Source organism: Takifugu rubripes, chromosome 20 (genome assembly GCF_901000725.2).
Source record: "Takifugu rubripes chromosome 20, fTakRub1.2, whole genome shotgun sequence".
Classification (NCBI taxonomy): domain Eukaryota; kingdom Metazoa; phylum Chordata; class Actinopteri; order Tetraodontiformes; family Tetraodontidae; genus Takifugu; species Takifugu rubripes.
Window position 1 is genome coordinate 6,640,834 of NC_042304.1, and position 24,889 is coordinate 6,665,722.

General features: G+C 48.1%; 1 protein-coding gene across 1 annotated transcript; it reads left to right on the forward strand.

The window, feature by feature from the left end:
* The first annotated feature begins 69 nt into the window (after positions 1-69).
* hcn2b (hyperpolarization activated cyclic nucleotide-gated potassium channel 2b) lies at positions 70-24,044 on the forward strand. Its single transcript, XM_003974068.2, has 8 exons — positions 70-1,707; positions 2,345-2,768; positions 6,649-6,810; positions 13,431-13,649; positions 17,644-17,790; positions 17,876-18,116; positions 21,002-21,166; positions 22,402-24,044. Exons 1-8 carry the CDS (start codon positions 941-943, stop codon positions 23,373-23,375), a joined length of 3,099 nt encoding a protein of 1,032 aa, XP_003974117.2. The 5' UTR covers positions 70-940; the 3' UTR covers positions 23,376-24,044.
* The last annotated feature ends 845 nt before the right edge of the window (positions 24,045-24,889 follow it).

The following is a 24,889-nucleotide window of genomic DNA, read 5'->3' on the forward strand; positions in this document are numbered from 1 at the left end:
AAACTGATATTAATGCATATGAATTGTGTTGGCCTTCAACTAAAGGAGCAACTTCTTGATACAACTGTTAAATGTTTAAAAAGTTATGTAAAAAGCAGTGATGTCACTGGTCTTGCTGTCTGTGTGACATCAACAAGAAGTGGTGCAAGAAACTTAATATAAAACAGCCATAACAAAACTTGTACCCTCTGATTTTCTTTAATTTAACCTTTACTTATCCAAAACATATGCAAGAGAATACAAGAGATCTCTCAGATTCTATCACCAGACGTCATTGGTTTTATTTAAGGGCTGGGGGTATCTGGATAAGAGTTGAAGCGTTGGTTATGACGTCATCCATCGGCGACCTTAAATTTCCTGCCTGTCATGTGCGCGTCTCTTCGCAAGATGGCGCCATTTCACCAGGAATGGAAGCGGTCGCGGACACTGTTGGAGACTCAAACGGAAGCAACAGGCAGAAATTGTTGCTCCGCTCCTTTAAAATAGTGGAGAAATGGTCGGCAGTTGTGATTAACCTGAGAGAGAAATTAATGTTTACCAGCTAATGCTTATAATTTTTTTTTTTTAAATGAGGCCAAGAGAAGATCGGCGACTTGTCATGCTGGGTTAAATACGATTTTACGAGAAATTGAATATCACTTTTTGGATAATGGAGTTCTCCTCAGGTGATGGGTGGGTCCTGCTTTGTTGACACGGGAGAGACTCTTATGAGTAGAAGCTGTGCAGCCCGTTATTATCTACCTCTTACGCACGCATACAACAACAGGAGGCAGGTTGCAGCCATAGAGACGCGCACGGGCGTGTGTGGAGAGGAAGGACTGTTGCCTGCCGCCGCCGCCGCCGCCCCAGCATCCCCCGCCAGGTTGAAGGTTTTGTTTAAACCCGAGGAGGATCAAGAACACAAGATGTTCAGGAGCCAGTTCGTCCGGACGCGAGGGTCATGGGAGCAGTGGAGGAATTGAGAAAAAGCATAAAGAAATTTGTGCCAGGAGGCGGAGCTGCGTCCATTACGCGCAAAAAGTCCTACAACAAAGAGCCGTGCCTCCTTCGAGGGGAGGACTCGGCACCTGTCAGTGACCGCGCAGGCTGCGCTCTGCTGCGCCAGAGGGATGCTGCTGGATCAGAGTCAGAGCGCAGAGGTGGAGGGGACTCGGAGTCAGGGGCAGGCGTGGTAGGAGCCGCAACCATCGGAATGATATGCAACAAAAACGGAGACTGTAGAAGGGACCCCACGAGTTCAGGGAGCCTCTCGTCTCTTATATCCCGACAAGAGAGGCGGGCGGATGGAGTGACCACACCATCAGCTGAAGACGGCACGGCTGCAGTCATGGACGGCTCCGTCACTTCTGCCGGGTCCCTCAGCCAGGGGCCCGGGGCCGAGGTCAAAACCACGGCCACGTCGGAGAAAAAGGACTCCAGAGTTTCCTTCTCCAACGCGCCTGCCGGTAAGGGACAGACCCTGAGTCAGCATTCAAAGAACTCAAGAATCTCCTTCTCCAAAGCCGAGGATGGGTCCCAGATCGGGCCGGATGACGGGGAGTCCAGGGGGAACCAGACTTACATGCAGCGGCAGTTCAGCTCCATGCTGCAGCCCGGAGTCAACAAATTCTCCCTGCGCATGTTCGGTAGCCAGAAGGCGGTGGAGAAGGAGCAGGAGCGCGTCAAGTCAGCCGGGAACTGGATCATACACCCGTACAGCGACTTCAGGTGGGGGGCAGACAGGAACACCGCTGCTGACACATGATAATAAAGCAAAACAGCCAAATATATGTCAATAGGACAAAACAACAATTGCCTTTATGAAGAAATTGGCCATCAAAACTTTTGGCTGTGAAAGAAATCTGTTTTATTTTCAAGTGCAAATGCATTTATTTATCGTCTTTAGTGTAGTGGGACTCTGGAGGCACCAGAGAGGCTGTTAAATGTGTTTTATGTTAAAACACACTTTTAATTCAGGAAAAAAAAGTTGCTGCATGCGGTTGTTTCTCAAACTGGTCAAAGGCTGGTTCCTCCATTGAAATTATGAATCTTTATGGTGTCATGACTCAGCAAAGCCTTTTTGGTTCCTCCGTGGGCCCTGGGGCCTGCAGCAGGGTCGCCTGAGCAGCCTGCACGGACGGAGAATCAGTCAGTTAAGTGGAGGAACCAAAATACCACCGTTGTTTCTGAGATCCCCCTCAGATGGCGATGACGTTGTGTTTGGTATTTTCCAAATGTTTGCTCAGGAAACAGTGAAAACTGCCGAGTCATTGCGTTCCCGGGGCGTGATTTTGCTGTGTCACGTAAAAAGAAATGAGGTGTCAGGCACGTGGCTCTGATTCAGCACTGGTCTGGTTCCCTCCAGGTTCTACTGGGACTTCACCATGCTGATGTTCATGGTGGCCAACCTGATCATCATCCCCGTGGGCATCACTTTCTTCAAGGACGAGACCACCACGCCCTGGATCATCTTCAACGTCATCTCCGACACGTTCTTCCTCATGGACCTGGTGCTCAATTTCAGGACCGGCATCGTGTTCGACGACAACACCGAGATCATCCTGGACCCCGACAAGATCAAGAAGAAGTACCTGAAGACCTGGTTCGTGGTGGACTTTGTCTCGTCCATACCCGTGGATTACATCTTCCTCATCGTGGAGAAGGGCATCGACTCGGAGGTGTACAAGACGGCCCGGGCGCTGCGCATCGTCCGCTTCACCAAGATCCTCAGCCTGCTGCGTCTGCTGAGGCTGTCCAGGCTCATCCGCTACATCCACCAATGGGAGGAGGTAGGCCGCGTCTCACGGTTGGCGTTCCGGGGACAACAAATTAGGAAATGTTATTAGTTGGAGTAATCTCAGCTCAGCAGAGACGAGTCTGACGTAACCGGAAAGACTCGGATGACGCGTTAGAGGCTGATTAACGATGAGATTTAAAAGAAAAGTTGCTTTAGCCGTTCAGAGTTTTATCAGATGAGAAGACAATTTCATTAATAAGACGAGCAAGGCCAGCGTGTCCAAACTCTCGCCGGGGCTGCTTCCTGCAGCGGAGATTTAAAAAGCCCCAAAACAAACAATAAATAAGGTGATTTCAGACAGTAATTCAGTGACTTTCACACTTCCTACATCACAGTCCCCACACCGCTGCTCAAACCCAACAGCTTTTGCAGATTTTTATGTAATAACTGTGCTGTTGGCATTAATACACGGGCCCCGTTAGCAGGATCAGCTCTGGCTGTTATTGATCGCTGATGTTCCTGCACCAAGTTGCATTTTGAGCACCTTAATAATTGATGACACGCTGGAGTTCAGCACAGGGCTCCAGGTCTGAGCTGCTGTTTGCATATTAAAACTGCCCCCCTCAGGTTTTAAGCCCTGCACGCCTTAGGCAGACGCTCACCTGTGCACAGGGTCTAATGAGCATCTGGACCTCAGATCTGATCCCCTCACCCTCAAAAGAACTGCGGCTCCCGCAGTAATCGGAGCTCCCCGGCAACGCTCGCGTCTCAGTGCTGCTCGGCTCCGACTCGGGAGTCTGTCCCCTGCACGGCTTCATTTCCCCTCAGCCCGGCAGCACCAGAATCAGCCCGGCTCAGCTGCGGATTTCAAAGCTCTCCTCAGTGGAGATAATTTGTGAGCTTTGTGGGCCAGTCGGGTACATAATGCTGATCGACATCGTGCGTGAGCACGAGCATGAGCCCAGTTTAACTGTCTTTAGTTTTGACATGATCTTTGAATAGACTGGTGTGTGTGTGTGTGTGTGTGTGTGTGTGTGTGTGTGTGTGTGTGCGTGTGTGTGTGTGTGTGTGTGTCTTGGTGTCTGTGTGTGTAAACCGAGATAAGCATGCTTAGAAATAGCCAGAGCAATTTCCCCAATCAGAAATGCTCCTCACATGTTGGCAAGAGTGAGAGGAGTCTTATTTATCGGAACTAAACAATGTTGGTAAACACGACTGTGTGTCGGCAATAATCCCAGAATGCCTGCTGGATTGTTTCATGCAAACCCAAGAGAACAAATATTGTGACAACTCTCAGGAAAAATTTGCATGAAACATCCTAATTCAGAAAGAGACGATGCCAAATGTGGCCTTTCGTGAATGCGCTTGCGGCCAGACACGTTAGCTCAAGTTAGCTTGATCATTTATAGGTTGGATTGTGTGGCAGATGTGTGTCTCGCCTTCCTCATTTTCAAGATGAGTTTAACTCTTTGCGTTTGTCTTCTTTGGGGGGTTCAAATGCAAACATAAGTTTTGTTAATATCTGGGTCATCGTATATTCGCCCAGGTGAAGCGGCGAGGGCTCCGTCTGTGGTCACGGTAACATGCCTCGGCCCAGATTGTGGCTCTGACAGTGACACATGGTCAGGTGCTGTTCTGTGTCAGGGGGAACATTAGTCCCGGCGCCACATTAATCATGACGGGAACACTCCCCTATCACGGAGGGGGGGGGCTCACGGTGTGTTTCCCAGACGGCCAACAAGTGCAGGACCAGGCCCCCGCTGTTCTGAGGGGATGCGAAGGGTGGTTGCGAGTGAATGGGGACGTGATCTGAGAACTGGAACACAGCCTAGAACACTCCTGGATGCTTCATTGACCCGGACATGAGTGGTTAGCACCCGGGCTTTAGAGGGGAGCTGACCGACCTGACCTGTCTGATTTAAGACATTCATCATTTCAAGCTGATCTGGGATTTGGGGCCTCAGGTCTTTGGGATGACCTGGTGTGAAGGTAAAAAAGGTCACAAGTTTTTACTTTGGCTCCTTTTTGGATCTTTAGGGGAATTAAACTTTTGCCAAAAGTATGCTAGTATTTATACCCCCAGCCACAAAGAAACCAGCTTTCCCACCTCTAAATGTATCTTTTCAGTATTGCTTCATGCACGTAGCCTCCTCCTAATTGGCCCTCTACTATCACCAGAGTCAACGAGGTTTGAGGTTAGCAGGTCGAGTAGACTGATGTAGATGGCGAGGTTCTTAATGAAGCATGGAACACACAAAGGTCCATAAATGTCACGTCAGTAATGTGCTTCTGCTTTGGGTCAGTCCACAGATCCCCATCTGGACTGGGTTAGGGTCTCCTAATGAGTGAAAAACACTGTGAAGACCTCATAAATAAATACTAATGTGTGTGTATGTGTGTGTGTGCGCGCTTGTGTGTGTGTGTGTGTGTGTGTGAACAATTAAAGCCAATGCTGAGTTCTGCTGTGTGAATGTATAATTATGCTCACTCTTAATCATTCCTACGCACGCACACACACACACGCACACGCGCATGCACACACACACACACACACACACACACACATGCTTAGCCTCATTCACATTTAAGATGTTGTCTCAAGCTTTTGTTTTTGCTGTAGGAACACATCAAACTCACTGAAGCATGAATCCCAGTACACATAAATATATGTATTCCTTGAATACATAGATGCTGACCCAGTTCTCTTTGACATTTCTCCGTCCCTTCCATAGAAAAGCCCCCAGGGAATATATCAAAATAAAAAATCAAATAGTAGCCAAAACTATTGATCAGAGATGATCAGAGAACTATAATAATTCTTTAAGACCAACAAAAGTCTCATGAAATAACCAGTTAATTCTAAAAATATCAATATATGAGTCTAAAGTTCAAATGTAAATTTGGATACTTTTAAATTCCTATTAACATTAGACATGGAAAACCGTATAGAAACCTTCTCAATGTGAGCTGGAAGAGGAATCCTTCTCAAATGTGCCTCAGGTTCTTCCCACTTGTGCTGGGATGTCATCCCCAGTAACTCCAGTCTCCAAAGCCTTAAGGGACAGAGACGGACAGCTGCATATGGTCAACAGAACAGGAAATGACATAACACAATTATGGCAGTGAAGATCATGGTTGCTGATGAAGCCAAAGGAAGCATGTATGCATCAAATAGAGCCGGTCCAAGTGCAGAACCCTGTGGAACACCATAACTGAGTCTGGTAGCAGGACACCATCATAATAAACAGATCAGATTCACATGAGAAACTTGTCATGTTGTGATTTATTGTAGAAGATGTCTGGTTCTGTGGTTTGCTCTGAAACCAGGCTGGAGATCTTCAGGGTGACCAAGAGCGTGTTGCTCTACAGCTCGCTAGGAAAGGATGGCGCTCTGGATGGCGTTTCATCCAACTATTGTTGTAAATTACACCTCAAGTTGCTCCTGGACAGGTGCAGCATTGATATTTATCAGTGATCATCGTGGTCGTGGTGCAGCTGCGGACTGGCTGGGAACGCCTTGTTCAGCGCCACAGGAAGTAGCTCAGCTCCGAGAGAGATGGCGAACACACAACACTTCCACTCAAGCTAATGGGCATGAACCGTGTTCATGTGACATTTCTATGCACCGCTGGACATATTAAAACAGTCAAGAACATCGGTTGAGGTTCTCTGACACCCACAAGCTGTGTTTGTGCGAAGATGATCGGTAGAGGCAAAGTTGGTTCTTGAGAAAGGAGATAACGCTCCTATTGCAGAGAGAGGGCAGGGCAGGGTTGGGACTGGCGCCCAGGTCGCCTCATTTCGGTGTGAGCTTCATTCTCCCCTCACCATGGGAACACTTCGCACACACACACACTCAAAAGTCGGGCCTCCAGAAACTTGAGCTGATTCTCATTCCCGTCACACGTCCTCTCTGTTGTCCCTCTCGGCAGATCTTCCACATGACCTATGACCTGGCAAGTGCTGTGATGAGAATATTCAACCTGATCGGGATGATGCTGCTGCTGTGCCACTGGGACGGCTGCCTCCAGTTCCTGGTGCCCATGCTGCAGGACTTCCCATCCGACTGCTGGGTTTCCCTCAACAAGATGGTGGTGAGCAAACTCTGGCTTTACTCTTTGTTCTACAGCAGATCTGAACTCCAGCGATCACTCCTCCTCAGGTTTTGGATGTCCTGAATAATCAAAATAAGTAGATCTGGAGTTCAGAGGGCGGAGCAAGAGCCTCTGACAGAGGAGGAAGCTCTGGCTCACATTCATTTCCAGGAAGGTTCGACCGTTTCTGGAAGGGAACGCGGTGCAGTTGTGAGCGAGGACGTTCAGCAGACTGGTTCATGTGTTTGTCGCACGGTTACCAGGTTTGGTTCCATCCTGGACCCTGAGGATGCTGCTGTCATCAAGAAACGTTGAGACATTTAGGTCTCAAAGATATCTCATCATAAAAGTCAACTCTGTGTGTGTGTGTTGGGGTGGGGGGGGGGGGGGGGGGGGTAGGATCAGGAACAGATGGATCTCATGTCTGCTGCCCCAAGAGACTTGTTTCTCTTCATCTTTTGCCCCACAGTCACAAGTTCACCACTTTGAGCTAGTTCTAAAGATACGACTTTCATTTTTAGAATATGTAGCCTGACCTTCACCCCAACTTTCTGACCTCCAACACAAACTTTCTGATCCTATTCTATATATTCTAATGATTCATGATAGTGATGATAGTGTTAGTTTCGCACACACACACACACCCACACACACACTACTCTAACCCTGCTAACTAACCCCGTCACCCTGACCCTAACCTAAACCCAGTTCTAACCTCCACAACCCTCAGTCCTTTGAAGCTGTGAGGATGAGCCAGAATGTCCTCACTTTGCCAGTAGAATGTATATTTTTGTATACATTCACACACACACCACCTCACACATGCTGCTCTGACCTTGGGATGTCTTTTCTCATTTGTTAATGCGATGAGCTGAACTCTGATCAACACACTCCTCCAGTCAGGATCAGCAGCTTGGTTGCAGTTGTTCCGTTTTTCTTTCACGATGGACAAATGCACGACTTTAGCTCCGTTTCTTTATTTTAAACCAGCAACAGTTGTGTTTCCTCACCTCTCTGCACTCTTCTGAGCTTCAGAGCACTGTGGAGAAACCTGCCAGATGTGTTTATTGATCTTCACATTCAGATTCAGGCAGCAGGAAAAGGTCACTCTGAATGAACTCATCCATTCCATCATTTAGGAGAACGCTGACGGGTACTTTTGTCCGGTTTACGTCCACCTGCCGGACCAGCGGCATTAGAATAAAGTTCCTCTCCTCTCAGCTCCTCAGACTTTATTTCACGGCGGGCGATCTGCCGTAATTGAGGCTGTTCATGTGGTTCCATCACCTGCGCTCATGCACGCAGGGGCCTCTGGAAAGAGCTGCCTTAATGAAGACATCCCTCCATTCATTCAATTACTGATGGGAGGTGGCTGCTTGCAGGCCCGTCAACCCAGATTAGAACAATGGACACTTACCAGGATCCCTGGCTGAGGTGGAGGTGCATGTGAGCGAGTGCAATTACCTGCAGTGTTAACAGGCTCTTTTGCGACACACAATAAAGTGGGACTGATCTCAGTAACGCGACATGAATCCCTCTGCGGTAGCACGCTGAGCTAATCTGACATGGACACCATTGATAAATGCTGCATATCAACGTTTCTACATCTTAATTTGTTCAGAGAGACGCGGGGATCAAACGCAACACAGTCATTTGCGGTAATGCGAGCTAGCGTCGAGACGCCTCTTCTGCATGGTTGTCATGCGGCTCACGCATATCTTTACCATCACACTGCCCACCAAAATCCGCCGGAGAATGAAGTGAACACAGCTAATTTCATTTGCCCCTTCCCACACACCCCTCTAATTCTCTCCACAATTAGTTGATTGTGTTACTATGAAGGCTGTTATTTCCAGTGGTAAGGGACAGCTCTTCGATGTGTCACGTTTAATCCGATGCTATCACAAACTCACCGCAGCTACAGCTAGCAGGACTGTTGTTGCCAGCCGTCTCGCTGTAGCATAGAACTAGTTTTCATTTTGGCTACGCTTAGGAAGCTCTTTATGCTAGTAATTTAATTAAAGTCAGTCTTTGTGTCTAGGGCTGGCATAAACACTCTATGCATTCTTTAGGGTCACAACCACCAAATCACACACAACCAGTGTGTGATTTGCTTTTTGTCCCTCTCTTAATTTTAGGATATCGTGGTTCTTGGTTTGTTCTGTGATCGGAGTCAAATGTCCGACGTTTGTTATGTAGGTGTGTTACGGTTGAGTACTTGTTGATACATTTGCAATAACATGTGTGAGCCTAAGTTTGAGTGTGTGCGCTCTGTGTTGCCGTGGTTACAGCCTACAGTAACCGATATTAATTAAAGGAAGAATCCTTCAAACTGCTGCCGTGCACACCCTCGCCCCTGTAATGTTAGGATTGGTGTCAGAAGTAAAACTCCACGGTCTCGTTTGCCACCATCTTTTATGGAAATATGACAGCAATCTCCGACACCTGCGTGGCAGGTGATGAAGGGGAGGGGTCCAGATCAGACCTGGTCCGTGATTTGGAGCATGTAGCCTGCACCGCTGTAGCCGGGTTCAGCCTGAGGAGTGCTGAGGGGCCGGCTGGCACAAGTAGGCCTGCGAAAAGTGATGAGGGAAGGGATGCGTGAGGCTCCAGGAGAAGAAGCCAAAACACTCTGGCGAACTGGGAGGCCTTTCACGCCCAGTTCAAACTGGTCGCAGTAGAGGCTGCAGGCTGGTCAGAGCACAGCAGCACACTCCAGTCGGCTCTTTGCCTCACAGAGGAAGCCTTGTAATGCTGCTCTGCTGCTGCTCTGCTGCTCTCCTGCTGCTCTGCTGCTGCTGCTGCTCTGCTGCTGCTCTGCTGCTGCTGCTCTGCTGCTGCTCTGCTGCTGCTGCTCTGCTGCTGCTGCTCTGCTGCTGCTGCTGCTCTGCTGCTGCTGCTGCTCTGCTGCTCTGCTGCTGCTGCTGCTCTGCTGCTGCTCTGCTGCTCTGCTGCTGTGCTGCTGCTCTGCTGCTGCTCTGCTGCTCTGCTGCTGCTGCTGCTGCTGCTGCTGCTGCTGCTGCTCTGCTGCTCTGCTGCTGCTGCTCTGCTGCTGCTGCTCTGCTGCTGCTGCTCTGCTGCTGCTGCTCTGCTGCTCTGCTGCTCTGCTGCTGCTGCTCTGCTGCTCTGCTGCTGCTGCTGCTCTGCTGCTGCTCTGCTGCTGCTCTGCTGCTGCTGCTGCTCTGCTGCTCTGCTGCTGCTGCTGCTCTGCTATTGTTGCTGTTGCAGCACTTGTGGTGAAACTCAGCTTGGGTGTTCAGAGTTAACTGAGCTGGTCGGGGCTGCGACTCTACCATCCACACAAGGCCTCCAATGTGCTGGTCATGTTGGCCAATAAACAGCGTGACAAAAAGACCTTTACCACTACCCTGCAATGATAAATACCTAGACCAGACCTTGGAGTCTGGGTCATCCTCGTTCTCCTCTCTGGATCATCTCTGTGTGTGTGTGCAGGAGCCAAAGGCTTATATGAGCAGAGGGTTGTGGCAGCTCTCTTTTGGCCTGTGCAATGCAGAAGGTGTTGGCTTGAATTCCGCACTGGGAAGGTCTCGTCTACTCGGACTTCAGCCTGCCATTTGTGCTGGACACAGACCCCAGCGATGTTGGAATAGGGACGCTGCTGAGCCAGATGGGATGGGACATTCAAAAAAGCTGGACGATGCTGCTGGGTGACACACAGATAGCTTCTTGCTGTGGTGAGAGCCATAGACCACTTCAGGTACTATTAGTATGGACTGCTCTAGTCCGGACTGGTCACTCAGCCCTCCGTTGGTTGATGTCCTTCAAGGAAACCGAAGGACCGACTGCAGGCTAGCTGGGGGAGCTGGAACGGTTCAACAGAACTTTGGCAAAATAATTGGCCATTTTCAGTGCAGAGCGTCAGTGTGGGGAAATGCAACGTCCACAGCCTCCGGGTCAGGGAGCAAGATTCCCTGCTCATCTTGGGCGAAGCGTTGTTGGTTTATTCTGGCAGGTAGAGCGGTGTCTTCTGTCCGACGGTTGTTACGCATTAGAATCCATCAGGGAGTTTCTCTCAGGAAGTGTGTTACGGTTGAGCAATTACGTATGTACGCATGAGTTTGTCTGCCTTTCAGTGTCGCCATGGTTACGGCCGACAGTAACCAATATTAGTTAAAGGCGGAGACCTACAAACTGGTGCTGTTTATTCACTCCCCTCAGCAGCGCTACAACATGCTAAACTCACAAATCTGATCAAACAGACATATTAGTACTGAGGTGAATAATAAACTAGTAAAGAAAGTCCGTTTGGGAGTCGCCCCTCGCTTCTCCATGCGTGTCCATAGTGACACGGCATCGTCAGCGTTGGGCAAATGGGGCATTGTGGGTAATGTTGTGTCATTGTTTATTGGGTGGGGGAAATTACAAACATTAGAAATGGCTCCTAAAAGAATATTTAGGAGTGGTGCTGAAAAACAGAAAAAAGAATAATGGAGAAGAAAGAAGACAAGATAAAGGTATGTTAAAAGGTGACTCTTTAATCTGACTGAAAGGAATAAATCGATACTATTTTTCTTGCACGCTAGCACGCATCACAACAGCATGATGAGACACTGTTACGTCTCATCTGACACGTTGGCGACACCGTCAACTGTATCAGCAGGTTATTAATCTTAGTAATAAACTGGCTGATAAATTTAAGGCTTGTCAGTGCTTGCTAACCCCCCCCCCCACACACACACACATTGGAGACATTTTTACAATGCAATTTTGTTTCTCGGCATATTCTTTATTTATATTTATATTTATATTACAATCTTGAGTAAATACATTTGAACTCAGAGCAACAGTAGATATCAAATTAATCAAAAATAAGTAAAATAAGATATAAATAAGTTGCTATGCAACTACTATGAGGTGGTTTTTAGCATTAGTACTTCTACAGTCAGTAGTTCTAATAGTTGTTTTTGTTAAGCTGGACAAAGTTGCGACATATGGTTTAAACTGATTTCACGCCACCTCCCGTCAGACAAACGTGAAAAGTGGGGGGCGAAAACAACGATTCCTAATCTTTAAACTGGAATACGAACAGACCTTACAGGCAGTATATCTCAAATAAGCACAGAGATAATTAATCCTTTTATTTTATGATGCACGTTTTTAAAAGCTATTGAATTTATTAAACTACCAGAGGCCAATAAACATGACTAAGAGTCTAGTTTACTCCTTAACTAGCTACTAATGTTTTATTGCAACATTAAATTTGTGTTTTGATTTATTATTTTAATATTGACCAAGTTAATAGTCCAAATTGGCCCAAGTGGTTTCAGGCTACCCATTTGGTTTCTACGCTTTGTAAATATTTGCACGATTAGCTAATTTGTAAAATTTTGCTCTAAGAAAATTGCATTTTCTGCGTAGGTAAAACGTAGGCATGGAAGATAAATATGATAGCTCCCTATGGGTAAACGTAATAAGATTCTCAATATAATGTTTTCAGGGAGTTATTGACTAATTATAATATAATAAAATTATAATTTTGACCGTCCTGGATGTAAGCTACAATATGTGGGGAGGTGAGCTGCTTGGTGAAGGTTTGCACTCTGAATCCACCCCCCAGTTTCTTATTTTTAATTTTTCTTTTCAATTTAATTGGTTCTCAAAATCGGATATGCTTTTAACACACCGATGCATTAATTTAAAATACAGATATTTCTTGTTAATTCATGTGCATGTGTGTTCATTCAGTTAGGAGCAGTGTGTGTCATGTAGCGGGTGCCCTGTGAGTGTTTGGGGGCCCACAAAATCTTGCTTAGGGCCACCAAAATCCGAGGGCCGACCCTGTTTATGGTGACTGGGTCGTGGTTTTGGTCACTGAAGTTTAAGTAAGCATGAAACAGTAGTGATAGCTGTATTAGCTGATGACATCATAGCAGCACTGTAGCATGTGTTCAACAAAGTAGAACGTGACAGAGCAGCACCGAGGCTCTCTGTGATTATTGATCCGCTGTCTTTAGTTAAATACAATCGTTGGGCTGAACTGGAACAGTTAACTGGTTCCTTTCCTGATTTTAAGATGGTGAAATAAAATAAAGTTAGAAAAAAATGAATAAAACATGGAAAAAATTGTGCATTTGAAGTGGGAATGTGAAGGTTATTTCATTTTACAGCTAAAGAGGCCTTTTCAGTGTCCAGATTTAAATGCCAAACTAGTCCAAACTAGTGAAGATGTGGGCTGTGTGGGTTTTCTGGGCAGTCCAATTCCTCCCACAGGCCAAAAACATTCCAAATTGCCCTTCAGTGCGATGGTGTGAGCTCCAGCACCCTGACCCCCACAATTAAAGTTGACTGGATGTTGCAGCGAAGACACCCAGATGCTTCATTAACACTCTTCTTCTGCTCCATTAAGCTTACGGAGAGGTTCTGAAGGCTTCTCATTTTTACATTTACAGTGTTTATTACCTCTTCTTGCTCTGCGGCTCCTCGTTAACGATCTGAGGGGGTCACTGGGTCAAAACCGCTGATACGTGGAAGAAGTAAGGAGGCTCTGAACGAGAGTTTAACGTCGATTCTTCTCGTCTCCTCTGTTCCTCGTAGTCTGTCTGGGCTAAATTGCTGCCTGATTTCTGTCTCTGACGTCTCCCCTCCCTCTGTGCCTACAGAATGATTCCTGGAGCGAGCTCTATTCCTTTGCCCTCTTTAAAGCCATGAGCCACATGCTGTGTATTGGATATGGGAGACAAGCTCCAGAGAGCATGTCAGACATCTGGCTCACCATGCTCAGTATGATCGTCGGAGCCACCTGCTACGCCATGTTTATCGGCCACGCCACCGCTCTGATCCAATCGCTGGACTCGTCTAGACGCCAGTACCAAGAAAAGGTGAGTGTTGCGTCACCGGAGTGTTCAGAGTCGCAGGTGGTGGAGCTGAGGGACCCGATGAGGACATGACTGCAGATGTGGTTGCAGCTGTAAGCTAATGTTTGCAGTGTTAAACCATAAAACCATGCTCAGTTTTATGTGGCACGTTCCCATTTGGAACAGTATGTGGTGGCTTGCGTTGTTTCCGTGAGGTGGGCGGGACGGATGCTGTCAGAGGGGCGACATCAAAGTCAGGCGGTGTACATGACACCTAAAAAACACACCGTTATGTTAATTTAGCTACAAGGGAAGAAAAACAAGAAACAGTGACATGTTAGCTTGCTTGCTGATGGCTACTGCTGTGGTCTGTGATGACAAAGGTCAAAAGGTCATGGCCCAATACAGGCTGAAACAGTGCAAACGGCCACCTATGGAAACAGAGGAGACACGATTTCATCAATAAATCGATTGCACTCAGGACACGGACAACAGTCCAATTAAAGGCCCCAGTCAAGCTACAACGTAGAGTAGCTGTGCGTGTAAACATAGTGCGCAGTAACAAGTGTGTAATTCAGGCTGAGTGACAGGATTACTTTGCCCCACATCCAGGTGATGCACCTGTGACTAATAATCAGGAGCCACTGTGATCTCCAGCATTTGTCCCCTGTGACGACATGGACACGCTCGTCAGATCAGAGAGGCTTTGCCGGTTTGATTCTAACCGGCTTTGAGGGAGACAACATCTGTTCCATTAGTTCATTATTCATGGCCGCGGCTCGTCTGGACCGGGCCTGGCTGCCATCTCAGCTGCAGAGGGGAAGCCTCCCCCCGTTTAAAGGGCGACACAGTCTCTGCGCCGTGTCTGCTCAGTGTCCTCAGACCCCGATGAGGCGCTCTCCTCTGCTGTCCGTCACTCGCACAGACGAGACGTTAACGTCCCTTCCATCCCTCTTCAAATTGTGAGCAGTGTGGACCACCCTGAGAGGCTGGCGGCCATAACTATTTGTTCATCATTAGCCATTGGGCTGAAACACGTGCTGCCCAGAAACATCAGATAACAGATGGAACAAAGGGCTGGAACCCACAAATTACATTCTTTGTCTAAGATAGCAATGCTAGCGACATGGTGGAGCCGTGTTGACACAACACAGAGTAAACAGCGCTGTTCTTGGTCGTGAGACCAAGATGTCGCAACACGTGCAGGGACGAGCGTCTTTCTATGGGCAGAGACCCCGGCGAGCAGAGGCAGACGTGGATTCTGAATATTTACACTCAGATCATCAGAAAAAAGCCTTATCGCAACCAACACATGTTGTTTGGTTAGCAATTCCATCCTATTTCCCAGGGATGTAATGTAGAGACAAACACAGAAAGTTGGAGATAAGAGATGGAAATGTTCATGAGAAATACTGCAGAGAGGCTTTCCAACTCCATTTTACATACAAGTGCCACTAAATAATCTTAAACTAACGCTAATTGGAGCTTTTTAGGTGTGTTTTTCGCTGTCCTTTACGACTCACTGACTTTTAAACTGAGAGGCCATTAACGCTCACTTGTCACATCTATTAATCTGATTAATCTAGAGCTAAAGCAAGAAAAAGCGGCAACAGCAACAGGAAATGAGATAATTATATCACCTCAGCCAGATTTTGGATGTAGCTGAGAGCTCTTTTACCGATCTTTGCGTTTAAATTTGCGTATCTATCCTCAGTTGATGTGTCTGGCCACCTCACTGAGGTGGCGGGTGTGTTTCTCCACACGCCCTCTTTCATCCGTCCATTCGCCCTTGAACGCTCGGCAACCCACCATCTGCCAGCAGACACCTCACATGGACAGGGGGCATTAGCCATTATATAACCGCACTCCCCCTTCTCCTCCCCCGATGCAATGGAGCAGCGTGTGGGAGCGGGGGGGGGCAAGAGGTGACTCCTGTGGCCTCTGGTGGAGAGCGCCAATCCAGGGGGTGGAGATGGAGACGTTAAGTCGTCAGTAACCAACTAGAAATGGAGTTTTTCACCAGAAGACTGACATCACGTCTGGTTTTAACCTGGAGATCAGGACTGGCCATGCATGTCTCCGTTCAGTGCACACACACACACACACACACACACACACACACACACACACAGATGCGTGACTGGCCCCGTCCTGAGCCCTGACACTCACTGATACAGCCCTTTAATGCGCGGGCCAATTCAATTTCTCCCTGCCTTCTGCAGCAGCTTACGCTGACAGTCGTACATCATGCTCATAAGCCACAAACTGGAGACTTTATATCCTTTAAAAAACTCCATGCTGCTCTTAAGCAAGTCCAGAGGCCGAGGGCAGCCAATTGGATTTACCAAATCTAATGTATTTATTAGTGTTTCATCCACCAGAAGTTCCTCTGCCCAGATTGATCTGCATTTTTGACCACAAAACTCCAGTTTGTTTATTTTGGAGCCTTTTTTTTTTTACCAGCTTATACAATAGCCTGTTAGCAGTTAGTTCTCATGAGGATCAAAGGCCAGTGGGACGTCTCCACCTAAAACATCGGTGTCAGATTGGCGTGTCGCTAATTTTCCTCCTCTGTGTCTTGTGTGGCAAGTTAATAAATCTCATCTCCGTCAACAACAGACGAGTCAGAGAGACATCGTCTCACTTTAATTGAAAGTGCCACGCGCTGATCCTGAGGCAGGGAAGGCTTAATAGGAGCCTCCCAGTTCATCCTCACGCCCCACTGAGCGAGCTGGAGGCTGCTGGAGTCGGCGGCGGCGTTCCCGAGGCCGACATGCAAGCAGGCGCTGGCAAATTTATCAAGTTAAATCAGTTGATTTGTCTTCTTTTCACAGGTCTTTCCGGTTGGTTTGGCAGAAATTGCCTGGTTTTAAGGCAGAAACCTTTAAGGACACAAAAATGTGAATGGATGATTGGAGACGGTTTTACCGCCAAATTACCCTTGAAGTGGAGCAGCTAATTAAGACTGAGGCGGACTGGGATTAAACTTTACACCATAAATAAGGAAATCTCTCATTTCTGTGCGTTTGAATAAAATGGTCCTCAACACCTCAGTGGAGAAAAAAAGAGGCAAAATGTGGATTCTCCTGGAATTCTCACAGCTTTTTCACCACAATAGAAGCAAATAAATAATAATGTGCGATCGCTGAGCTTGTGAGGGTCGCCGGTTCGAACCCTCACCCAAAGGGATGATTTAAAAGCAGAGAACAGACTTCCTGTACACTCATTTAGCCGCGGCGGCGCTAAAGCCTTGTAATGGTTATCATCAACGCCCGGCTGGTCCTCCACACTTGGGGGGCGTCCTCATTAATCACAACTGTCCGCTCCAGGTTCCCAGAAACACCACGGCGGCGTTATTAACTCACACCGCGAGATTAATAAACAGAGCTGCGCCTTTTCTCTGCCGTGGAGGCCGGACAGCAGACGGCTGGACCTGACCCCCCCAAGATGGAGCCGGAGCCCTCAGTGGGATGATTCACACTCCTAACACACACACACGCGTCTTATGTAATATTTCAGAGGGACGTCCATGTTGATCTGTGGCTCTGTTCCCCAGCAGCGAAAAGGTTGAAAACAGCTCTGGTTGACTGTCTGTGTCAGCGAATCAGCTGCTGATGTAACAGGAAGTGAACAGCTCTCCGGGGGTCCCCCCCCCACTTTTATGACCCTGTACAGCTCTATCTATACGAGTGTTGCCATGGCCAGTAAATGAAACAGAGCAGAGCGGGAAGCAGGTCTATTCCCAGGCGGATGCGGTGGCCTCCTCAGTCCGCCTCACAATTCAGGCGTGAAATGTGTTCTGGAGCGTCATGATGGGATGAGGGAAGTGAACATGCAGTCCGCGTTCATGCAAATCAACATGCTATTAGCGAACAGCCGCAGCTGTCAATCTCACACGCAGGGTTTCTCAGTTGGGTCCTGAGCGGGACGTCCCGAGAACGTGGCCCGAACGAGATGATAAATGTGAGGGATCAGACCAGCCTTCCTCACCACTGCCTCACCTCCTGTGTTTCTCCAGTACAAACAAGTGGAGCAGTACATGTCCTTCCACAAACTACCGGCAGACTTCCGACAGAAAATCCATGACTACTACGAGCACCGATACCAAGGCAAGATGTTTGACGAAGAGAGCATCCTGGAGGAGCTTAACGAGCCTCTGCGGGAGGTAGCAACACATCCGCTACTCTGCTTAAAGGTTTACTGGGAAGCACTTTGACATTCGGGAAATCTGCCACCCTGTCCTCCTGCAGGAGATCGTCAACTTCAACTGCCGTAAGCTGGTAGCCTCCATGCCGCTGTTTGCCAACGCCGATCCCAACTTTGTGACGGCCATGCTGACCAAGCTGAGGTTTGAGGTCTTCCAGCCCAAAGATTACATCGTCAGAGAGGGCACCATCGGAAAGAAGATGTTCTTCATCCAGCACGGGGTGGTGAGCATCCTGACCAAAGGGAACATCAGCATGAAGCTCATGGATGGCTCCTACTTTGGAGGTACGTCGATGTTCTGCGTTGTCTTCTGCTGTTTCCTGTCAGCACATTAGAACTGAGTACGTTATTCTGGATTTAATCCAAACAAAGAAGATTTCTATTTTGTTCCAATCTTGTTGGACATCGGCGATCTTGGTCGTAGTTCCCAACTACAGACTTATAAACCACCTCAGACCAAAGGTGGTTGTTTCTGAGGTGTCAACACCCATGTCTAAATCAACATTTGTGATTATTTAGTCTTTGGTACTGTGTCACCAAGAACACATCGGCCATTGGGTCAATTGGCTGTTGACCCAATGGCCGATGTCTCACCTAGTCTAGCTTAGCACTAGAACATCGCATCCTGGCCGTCCCATTCTAGATGATCCTTTCTCATTCCTATCCAGCCTAATTGCTATATTGTGCTATATCATCCCATCCCATCCCATCCCATCCCATCCTATCCTATCCTATCCTATCCCATCTTATCTTATCCCATCCCATCCCATCTTATCCTATCCTATCCTATCCCATCCCATCCCATCCTATCCCATCCCATCCCATCCCATCCCATCCCATCTTATCCTATCCCATCCCATTTCATCCTATCCTATCCCATCCCATCCTATCCTATCCCATCCTATCCCATCCCATCCCATCTTATCCTATCCCATCCCATTTCATCCTATCCTATCCTATCCCATCCCATCCTATCCTATCCCATCCCATCTTATCCTATCCCATCCCATCTTATCTTATCCCATCCCATCCCATCCCATCCTATCCTATCCCATCCTATCCTATCCTATCCTATCCTATCCTATCCTATCCTATCCTATCCCATTTCATCCTATCCTATCCTATCCTATCCTATCCCATCCCATCCCATCTTATCCTATCCCATCCCATTTCATCCTATCCTATCCTATCCCATCCCATCTTATCCTATCATATCCCATTTTATCCTATCCTATCCTATCCTATCCTATCCTATCCTATCCTATCCTATCCTATCCTATCCTAACCTATCCTATCCTATCCTATCCTATCCTATCCTATCCTATCCCATCCCATCCCATCCCATCCTATCCTATCCTATCCCATTTCATCCTATCCTATCCTATCCTATCCTATCCTATCCTATCCTATCCCATCCCATCCCATCCTATCCTATCCTATCCTATCCCATCCCATCCCATCCTATCCTATCCTATCCTATCCCATCCCATCCCATCCCATCCCATCCCATCCCATCCCATCCCATCCTATCCCATCCCATCCCATCCCATCCCATCTTATCCTATCCCATCCCATCCTTATCATATCCACATTATTATTAACAGTTAGTCAACATCTAGCTTGTGTTCTGTCAGCACATGGATCCCACACAGCTCCCCCTCGCACACACACGCACACACACACACACACACACACACACACACACACACACACACACACACACACACACACACACACAGTCTGATCAGCATTTTCACCCTGTGATGTCCCCTGCATCCACATCAGCGTTAAGCGGCAGTAGTGCTGATGTGCCCGGGGGCCGTCGCTTCAGTGGAAACACACAGTGCACACACGCCCAATTAATAACACCTAATTAGCGCAGCACCATGGTGGTCACACACCATTTATAACGTCAAACAAAGGCGGTCAGTCGCTGGCATGCCTTCATACTTGGGGAGAGCTCGGTGGTGGAGTTTAGGTATTTGGAGTTTTTACTCAATAGGAAAACAACATAATCTGGGGAAAACATTGGAAAGTTAGACGGCCGTATGCTCATATAATCACTGATGGAAGAATCACAGGGCTCCTGCTGGCCTGAGCAGCATTTTAATGCAGCGCTGATGACTACTTCGGTTTCCTTCTCCCAGTGCGTCCCACTAATGATGCTAGCAACATGCAAATGCTTGTTGTGCTGACGTAGAACCAGGAGGATCCCCAGTGGCAGCTTATGGAACGGTGGAACGAGGGGGAGTCCTGCATTTTGCCACTTACAAAACTAGAGCTTTTGGTGCTGAAACCCACATTTTGTTTTAAATGTGAGTCAGTGACAGCAGCCAGTTCAGAAGGAACAGCACTTGAAAAAAAGGGCTCAATTTTATACTGGAAAAAAGGCACGTGCACGTGATGCACACCCATAGTTTTATATATAGGCTTACATAACAGTAGCTGGTTGCTGTATAAGCAGAGCCCATTGGCTCTGATGGTTGGAAGATCGAAGGTCAAAGTCCCTCCAGAATTGGGAACATTGTCAAAATTTAATGAGCTCTTCCTTGGCCCATGAGCAACAGATCCTGAAAATTTCATTAACCCTTATATGCATGAATTATGAAAACTTAAGCCAAGATTCTTACTGGCCGTCTTTTCCGGCACGTCTACAAAAGAGCAGCCTTTGAAAAACTGCCCACTATAGTGGCCTTTATGTACGAAACAGCTGGAATTGGTCCATTCAAACGGTTTTAACCTCATTAGAGTTAATGAGTACTGATTACAAAGCTATTCAAGAGTATCTGATTCAACAGACGTCACCAGTTTGACATCCAGTTAGAACATGTGAAGTTATGAAACCCTAGCAACTATAGCTGAAATCCTGCGAACAGCTGGATCTCCACAGCTGGAGCTCCTGGATGCTAAAACTAGACGTAATAAGCCGCCTCCCATCCACAGAAAAAGCATTTTCATTTGACAGAACAGTTTAATCCATGACCAAAGTACCCAAAAGCCAAACATTTTTACACAAATCTATCTAAACGAGTACCAAAGGATCAAAAGTGCCTTCATCTCCTTACTTTATTTAATATGCCGATCAGTGGTTTGATCTCATTGGTGTAAATGATTAACCAGTGTGCAGGATGACGTTCTGTGTTCTGACTCATCTCCTCTGGCCCGATCAGAGATCTGCCTGCTGACCCGCGGCAGACGGACGGCGAGTGTGCAGGCGGAGACCTACTGCCGCCTGTACTCGCTCTCTGTGGACAACTTCAACGAGGTGCTGGAGGAGTATCCCATGATGAGGAGGGCCTTCGAGACGGTCGCCATCGACAGGCTGGACAGGATCGGTAAGAGCGGCGGATCGGACGCCGATACGATAACGTCGGTCAGTTAAGTTGCTGTTGATCCGTCATCAGCGCGCAGGAACACAAGTCACGATGATGGAGGCAGAAGAAGTGATGTCAGATATCCAGATTTTACTGAAATGGGGATGGACGGAGTGTATACGCCAGCCGTTGCCATGGCAGCCATACTGCAGTCGCGAGAATTCCCGAAATTGGCATAGAGAAACAAAGAGGGACGGTTGGGCCTCGGTTTAGCCGATGGATTGATGAGGCGCTACACGTGCTGTTCAATTTGCACACGGCTGCCCCCCTCACGTGGGGGAGGGGCAGACGCCAGAGGGCCAGAAACCACAGCGTCCCATCCCACTTCGTTCCCCGGCAGCGTGATTTTAGTTTTAGCCCCGACTGACCTTTAAAATCATCCTCATTTGTCTCCGGGTGTACCGACAGCCCAGCTGGGCAGAGGCCCGGCAGCACCACCCGCAGCGCAATCTGCTGATACATGCACAGAAAACGGATGACAACGTCCTCCCGGGTGGCTCCTCCCACGTCTCCTCGCATCAGATCCTTTGAATTTTAGGTGCCGCCGTTTATAAATTGTACCTGTCTGCCTCAGCCATTAGCAACGCCTCCTCGCGCATCAGATCCGTGGAGTCGCCGCTTCTGCTAATAAGCCGCTTCCCTCGCTTCGTCACGGAGGGAAATGTCTCGCTTCAGTTCTTCAATCATCCTACCTGAGCCTCACGCCAGTGAGGAGAATGTCTAAATTCTCCTCTCAGCAGGGTTCCGACTCAAACACATCAGGCTCACTCACGTGACAGCGGCGGAAATTGAGGCCTCAAAACCCAAATAAACCCTCTGAGATGGATTCAGGTCTCGCGGGGGGCACCAGGTCTCTACTTAGAAGTATTAGCTGAACCTGTGTAACCCGCTTTCTCCAGGACAATTCAGTTAGCAGGCTGCAGCTAGCTCCATTCTTCATGCCCCTTTTCTCTAAACTTATGAAAGAACGCCTGTAGAAGGAAATGAGACTTTTCACAGGAAGAAAAGTGAATTTTGACTGACATAAATGTGTAGAATTTGGAGCTGTGGGAGGCTGAATTACTCCTCAATGTAAAAACATCAGACCTGTCGCCAACAAATAAAGCTAACAAAACACGGAATGGGCACCACAGGTAGCAGGGCTTGTCTTGTCTTGGGTCTGGTTCTTCAAAGGTGTCATTGTTGTGTTTCTGCAGGCAAGAAAAACTCCATCCTGATGCACAAAGTTCAACACGATCTCAACTCCGGCGTCTTCAACAACCGCGAGAACGAGATGATCCAGGAGATCGTCAAATATGACCGGGAGATGGTCCAGCAGGTGGACGCTCCTCGACCGCGGGCCATGTCCCTGACTCCCCCCCTGCTCGGAGGGATGTTTCCGCACTCGGGCCCGACGGCACAGCCACAGAATTCAGCTATCGCCTCCCTGCAGCAGGCCGTAGCCATGAGCTTTTGCCCCCCCGTCCAGGACACCTCTGCGGGTGGGGGAGGAGGACTCCAGTCGCCCAGGATGCTGAGGAGACTCCAAGTGACTGAAGGCATATCCACCCCAGCCTCATCCTCCCCGCTGCAGTCCCAGCTCCTCGCTTCTGGTGCCTTTGCTCCCATGCTGTGCAGCCCCCCCGTCCAGAGCCCCTTAGCCTTTGGAGGACGGTCTTTCCAGTATGGATCCAGTGGCCTGGCGGGTCCATTTTCAGGCTCCCAGCTTTCTCTCACCCAGCAACACTTATCCAGCCCGGTCCACAGGCCCAGCACACACAAGAGTACCCACTCCCTGCCGATGGGGGGCCTGAGCCAGGACGCCAGGGCACTGTCAGCCTCCCAGCCCTCGCTGCCCCACGAGGGAGCGCAGCCGCACGGTCCGAGTCCACCCCAGTCAACGCGAGTCTCCTCCACATCCATTGGACCCCCTCAGACCCCGTCGGGCCACGCGGGCATCCGGAGCGCGGTGGTTCACAGGGTGGTGCTGCCCCACCAGATGTCTGTGGGGGCCTTCCCTGTAGGCTCCCTGCCAGGGTCTGCACACAGCTTCGGTGCCAGTGTGGGGCTGGTGGTAGGGGGCGTGGGTACGGGTCTGAGAGACCCTGGACTGCCCAAGAAGGACTCCATATCCAGCATTCCCGAGACAGATCACATCAAAGTGAGATCCAGGCTATCCTCAAACTTGTGATCCACTTATCTCTGACTGAACTAGGGTCTTGACTGCAGCAGTAAATTTTGTTGCTCTTTCTACTCCGGTTCCTGGTCTCGCTGATGAATGTAGGACTGCTGAAGGAAACAGACTAAAGTGGGGACTTCTGAGTGGAGCGCTGAGGAGTTTCCGCTCCCAGACAGAGTAGCTGCGCACGTCTTAGCGGCCCAGTAGCACCTTCCCCTCCCAGCGTATTTATTTGTCGTATTCCGCTGCACAGGGACCGCTCGACTTTTCTTTCATTTCCCCTCTCATTCAAAGCCAAATCCGACTTTAAAAATCAGGGACCTGATTCAGGTATCAGAGGGCGCCACCTGAATGGGAATTAACTGCCACGTGTACCACAAATCTAGTCTTGGTATAAAAGATGCTATAAAAGCCAAAAGGATGTGTAGGGTGTAGGTTTTATGACTAATCGTGAGTCCTAGAATTCTGTTAAATTGGCTGTTTTTATTGAAACTAAAGGACTTTTTTGTCTTTTGTTTAAAATAAGTCAGTGTTTGCTCATTAGCGACTCAACTCATCAAATGTAATATTAATATTAGAGCACTCGGCGATGCTGAGCGCATCTTTGTAGAGTATTTTAGCGATTTTCAACCAATTTTGTTGGTTTTAAACCACATCATAAATAAAATTCTCTAGATCAGGCCAAATGCTTCTTTTCTCTGTTTTACATAGAATTTCTTAACGCCACAAGCTGAGGTCTGTTTGCTAACAAAACAAAAGCCAGATGCTCTTCTCAGGAGGCCAGATGTGAGCGATCCGAACACACCTGCTAATGTTGGAACACATTTTCTTACATTTGGCTGCTGCAGCTTTTTAGACGGTTTCTTATAAATGATAACGATGTTTTAGTCAGTGTAGCAGAGAAAAAGCTTTTGCTAGCATTTCTGGAGCATTGAGGTGAGGTGTGTGTGTGTGTGTGTGTCTTCTCTGCTGCACCTTTAATTCTCCTCACTAATGGCCAAAACCATTACTGAATAATGAATGTGAAAATGTGTGAACCCTTGATGGACCCTGATGTTTTGTGTTATTCTCCTTCAAATGGGTTTTTAATATAGGCTGCCCACTCTAAGCCCCGCCCCTGAGATTGGTGTTTGGCGTGTTTGTTTTCCACCTTGAGAGTTTCCAGTCAAGGTTTTTTTTTAAGGATTCTAAAACTGTTTTTTGTGTGTTTGTATTCGACCCAAATTATGCCCCGTGGAACCTATTTGGGGGTTGAAACGTAATGAATCTAGAGGCTGCTCTGGAGGTACCGCTGTGTTCTGTCCTCAAAGCTCAGATCAGTGGCAAAAGTGGAGAACAAGAGTGCACAGAAGCAGAGACGGATGGATGCCAGAACAAAAGAACAGGAAGAAAACAGTAATGCAATCAGAAAATGACAGAAAGTAACTCTTTCGGGCCGGGACTTTCTTTGTAAATTGTGCAAACGCACCCTGTATGTTGTTAGGTGTCATATACAAAGGAGAGAGCAGGACAACAGTGCACCGAAA

What these genes read in the sequence shown, in the direction of transcription:
- hcn2b (XM_003974068.2), top strand. Translation starts at nt 941, where the DNA reads ATGGGAGCAGTGGAGGAATTGAGAAAAAGCATAAAGAAATTTGTGCCA. An exon ending in GACGCCAGTACCAAGAAAAG is followed by an intron (nt 13,650 to 17,643) that starts GTGAGTGTTGCG and finishes GTGTTTCTCCAG; the next exon opens with TACAAACAAGTGGAGCAGTA. An exon ending in TTAACGAGCCTCTGCGGGAG is followed by an intron (nt 17,791 to 17,875) that starts GTAGCAACACAT and finishes GTCCTCCTGCAG; the next exon opens with GAGATCGTCAACTTCAACTG.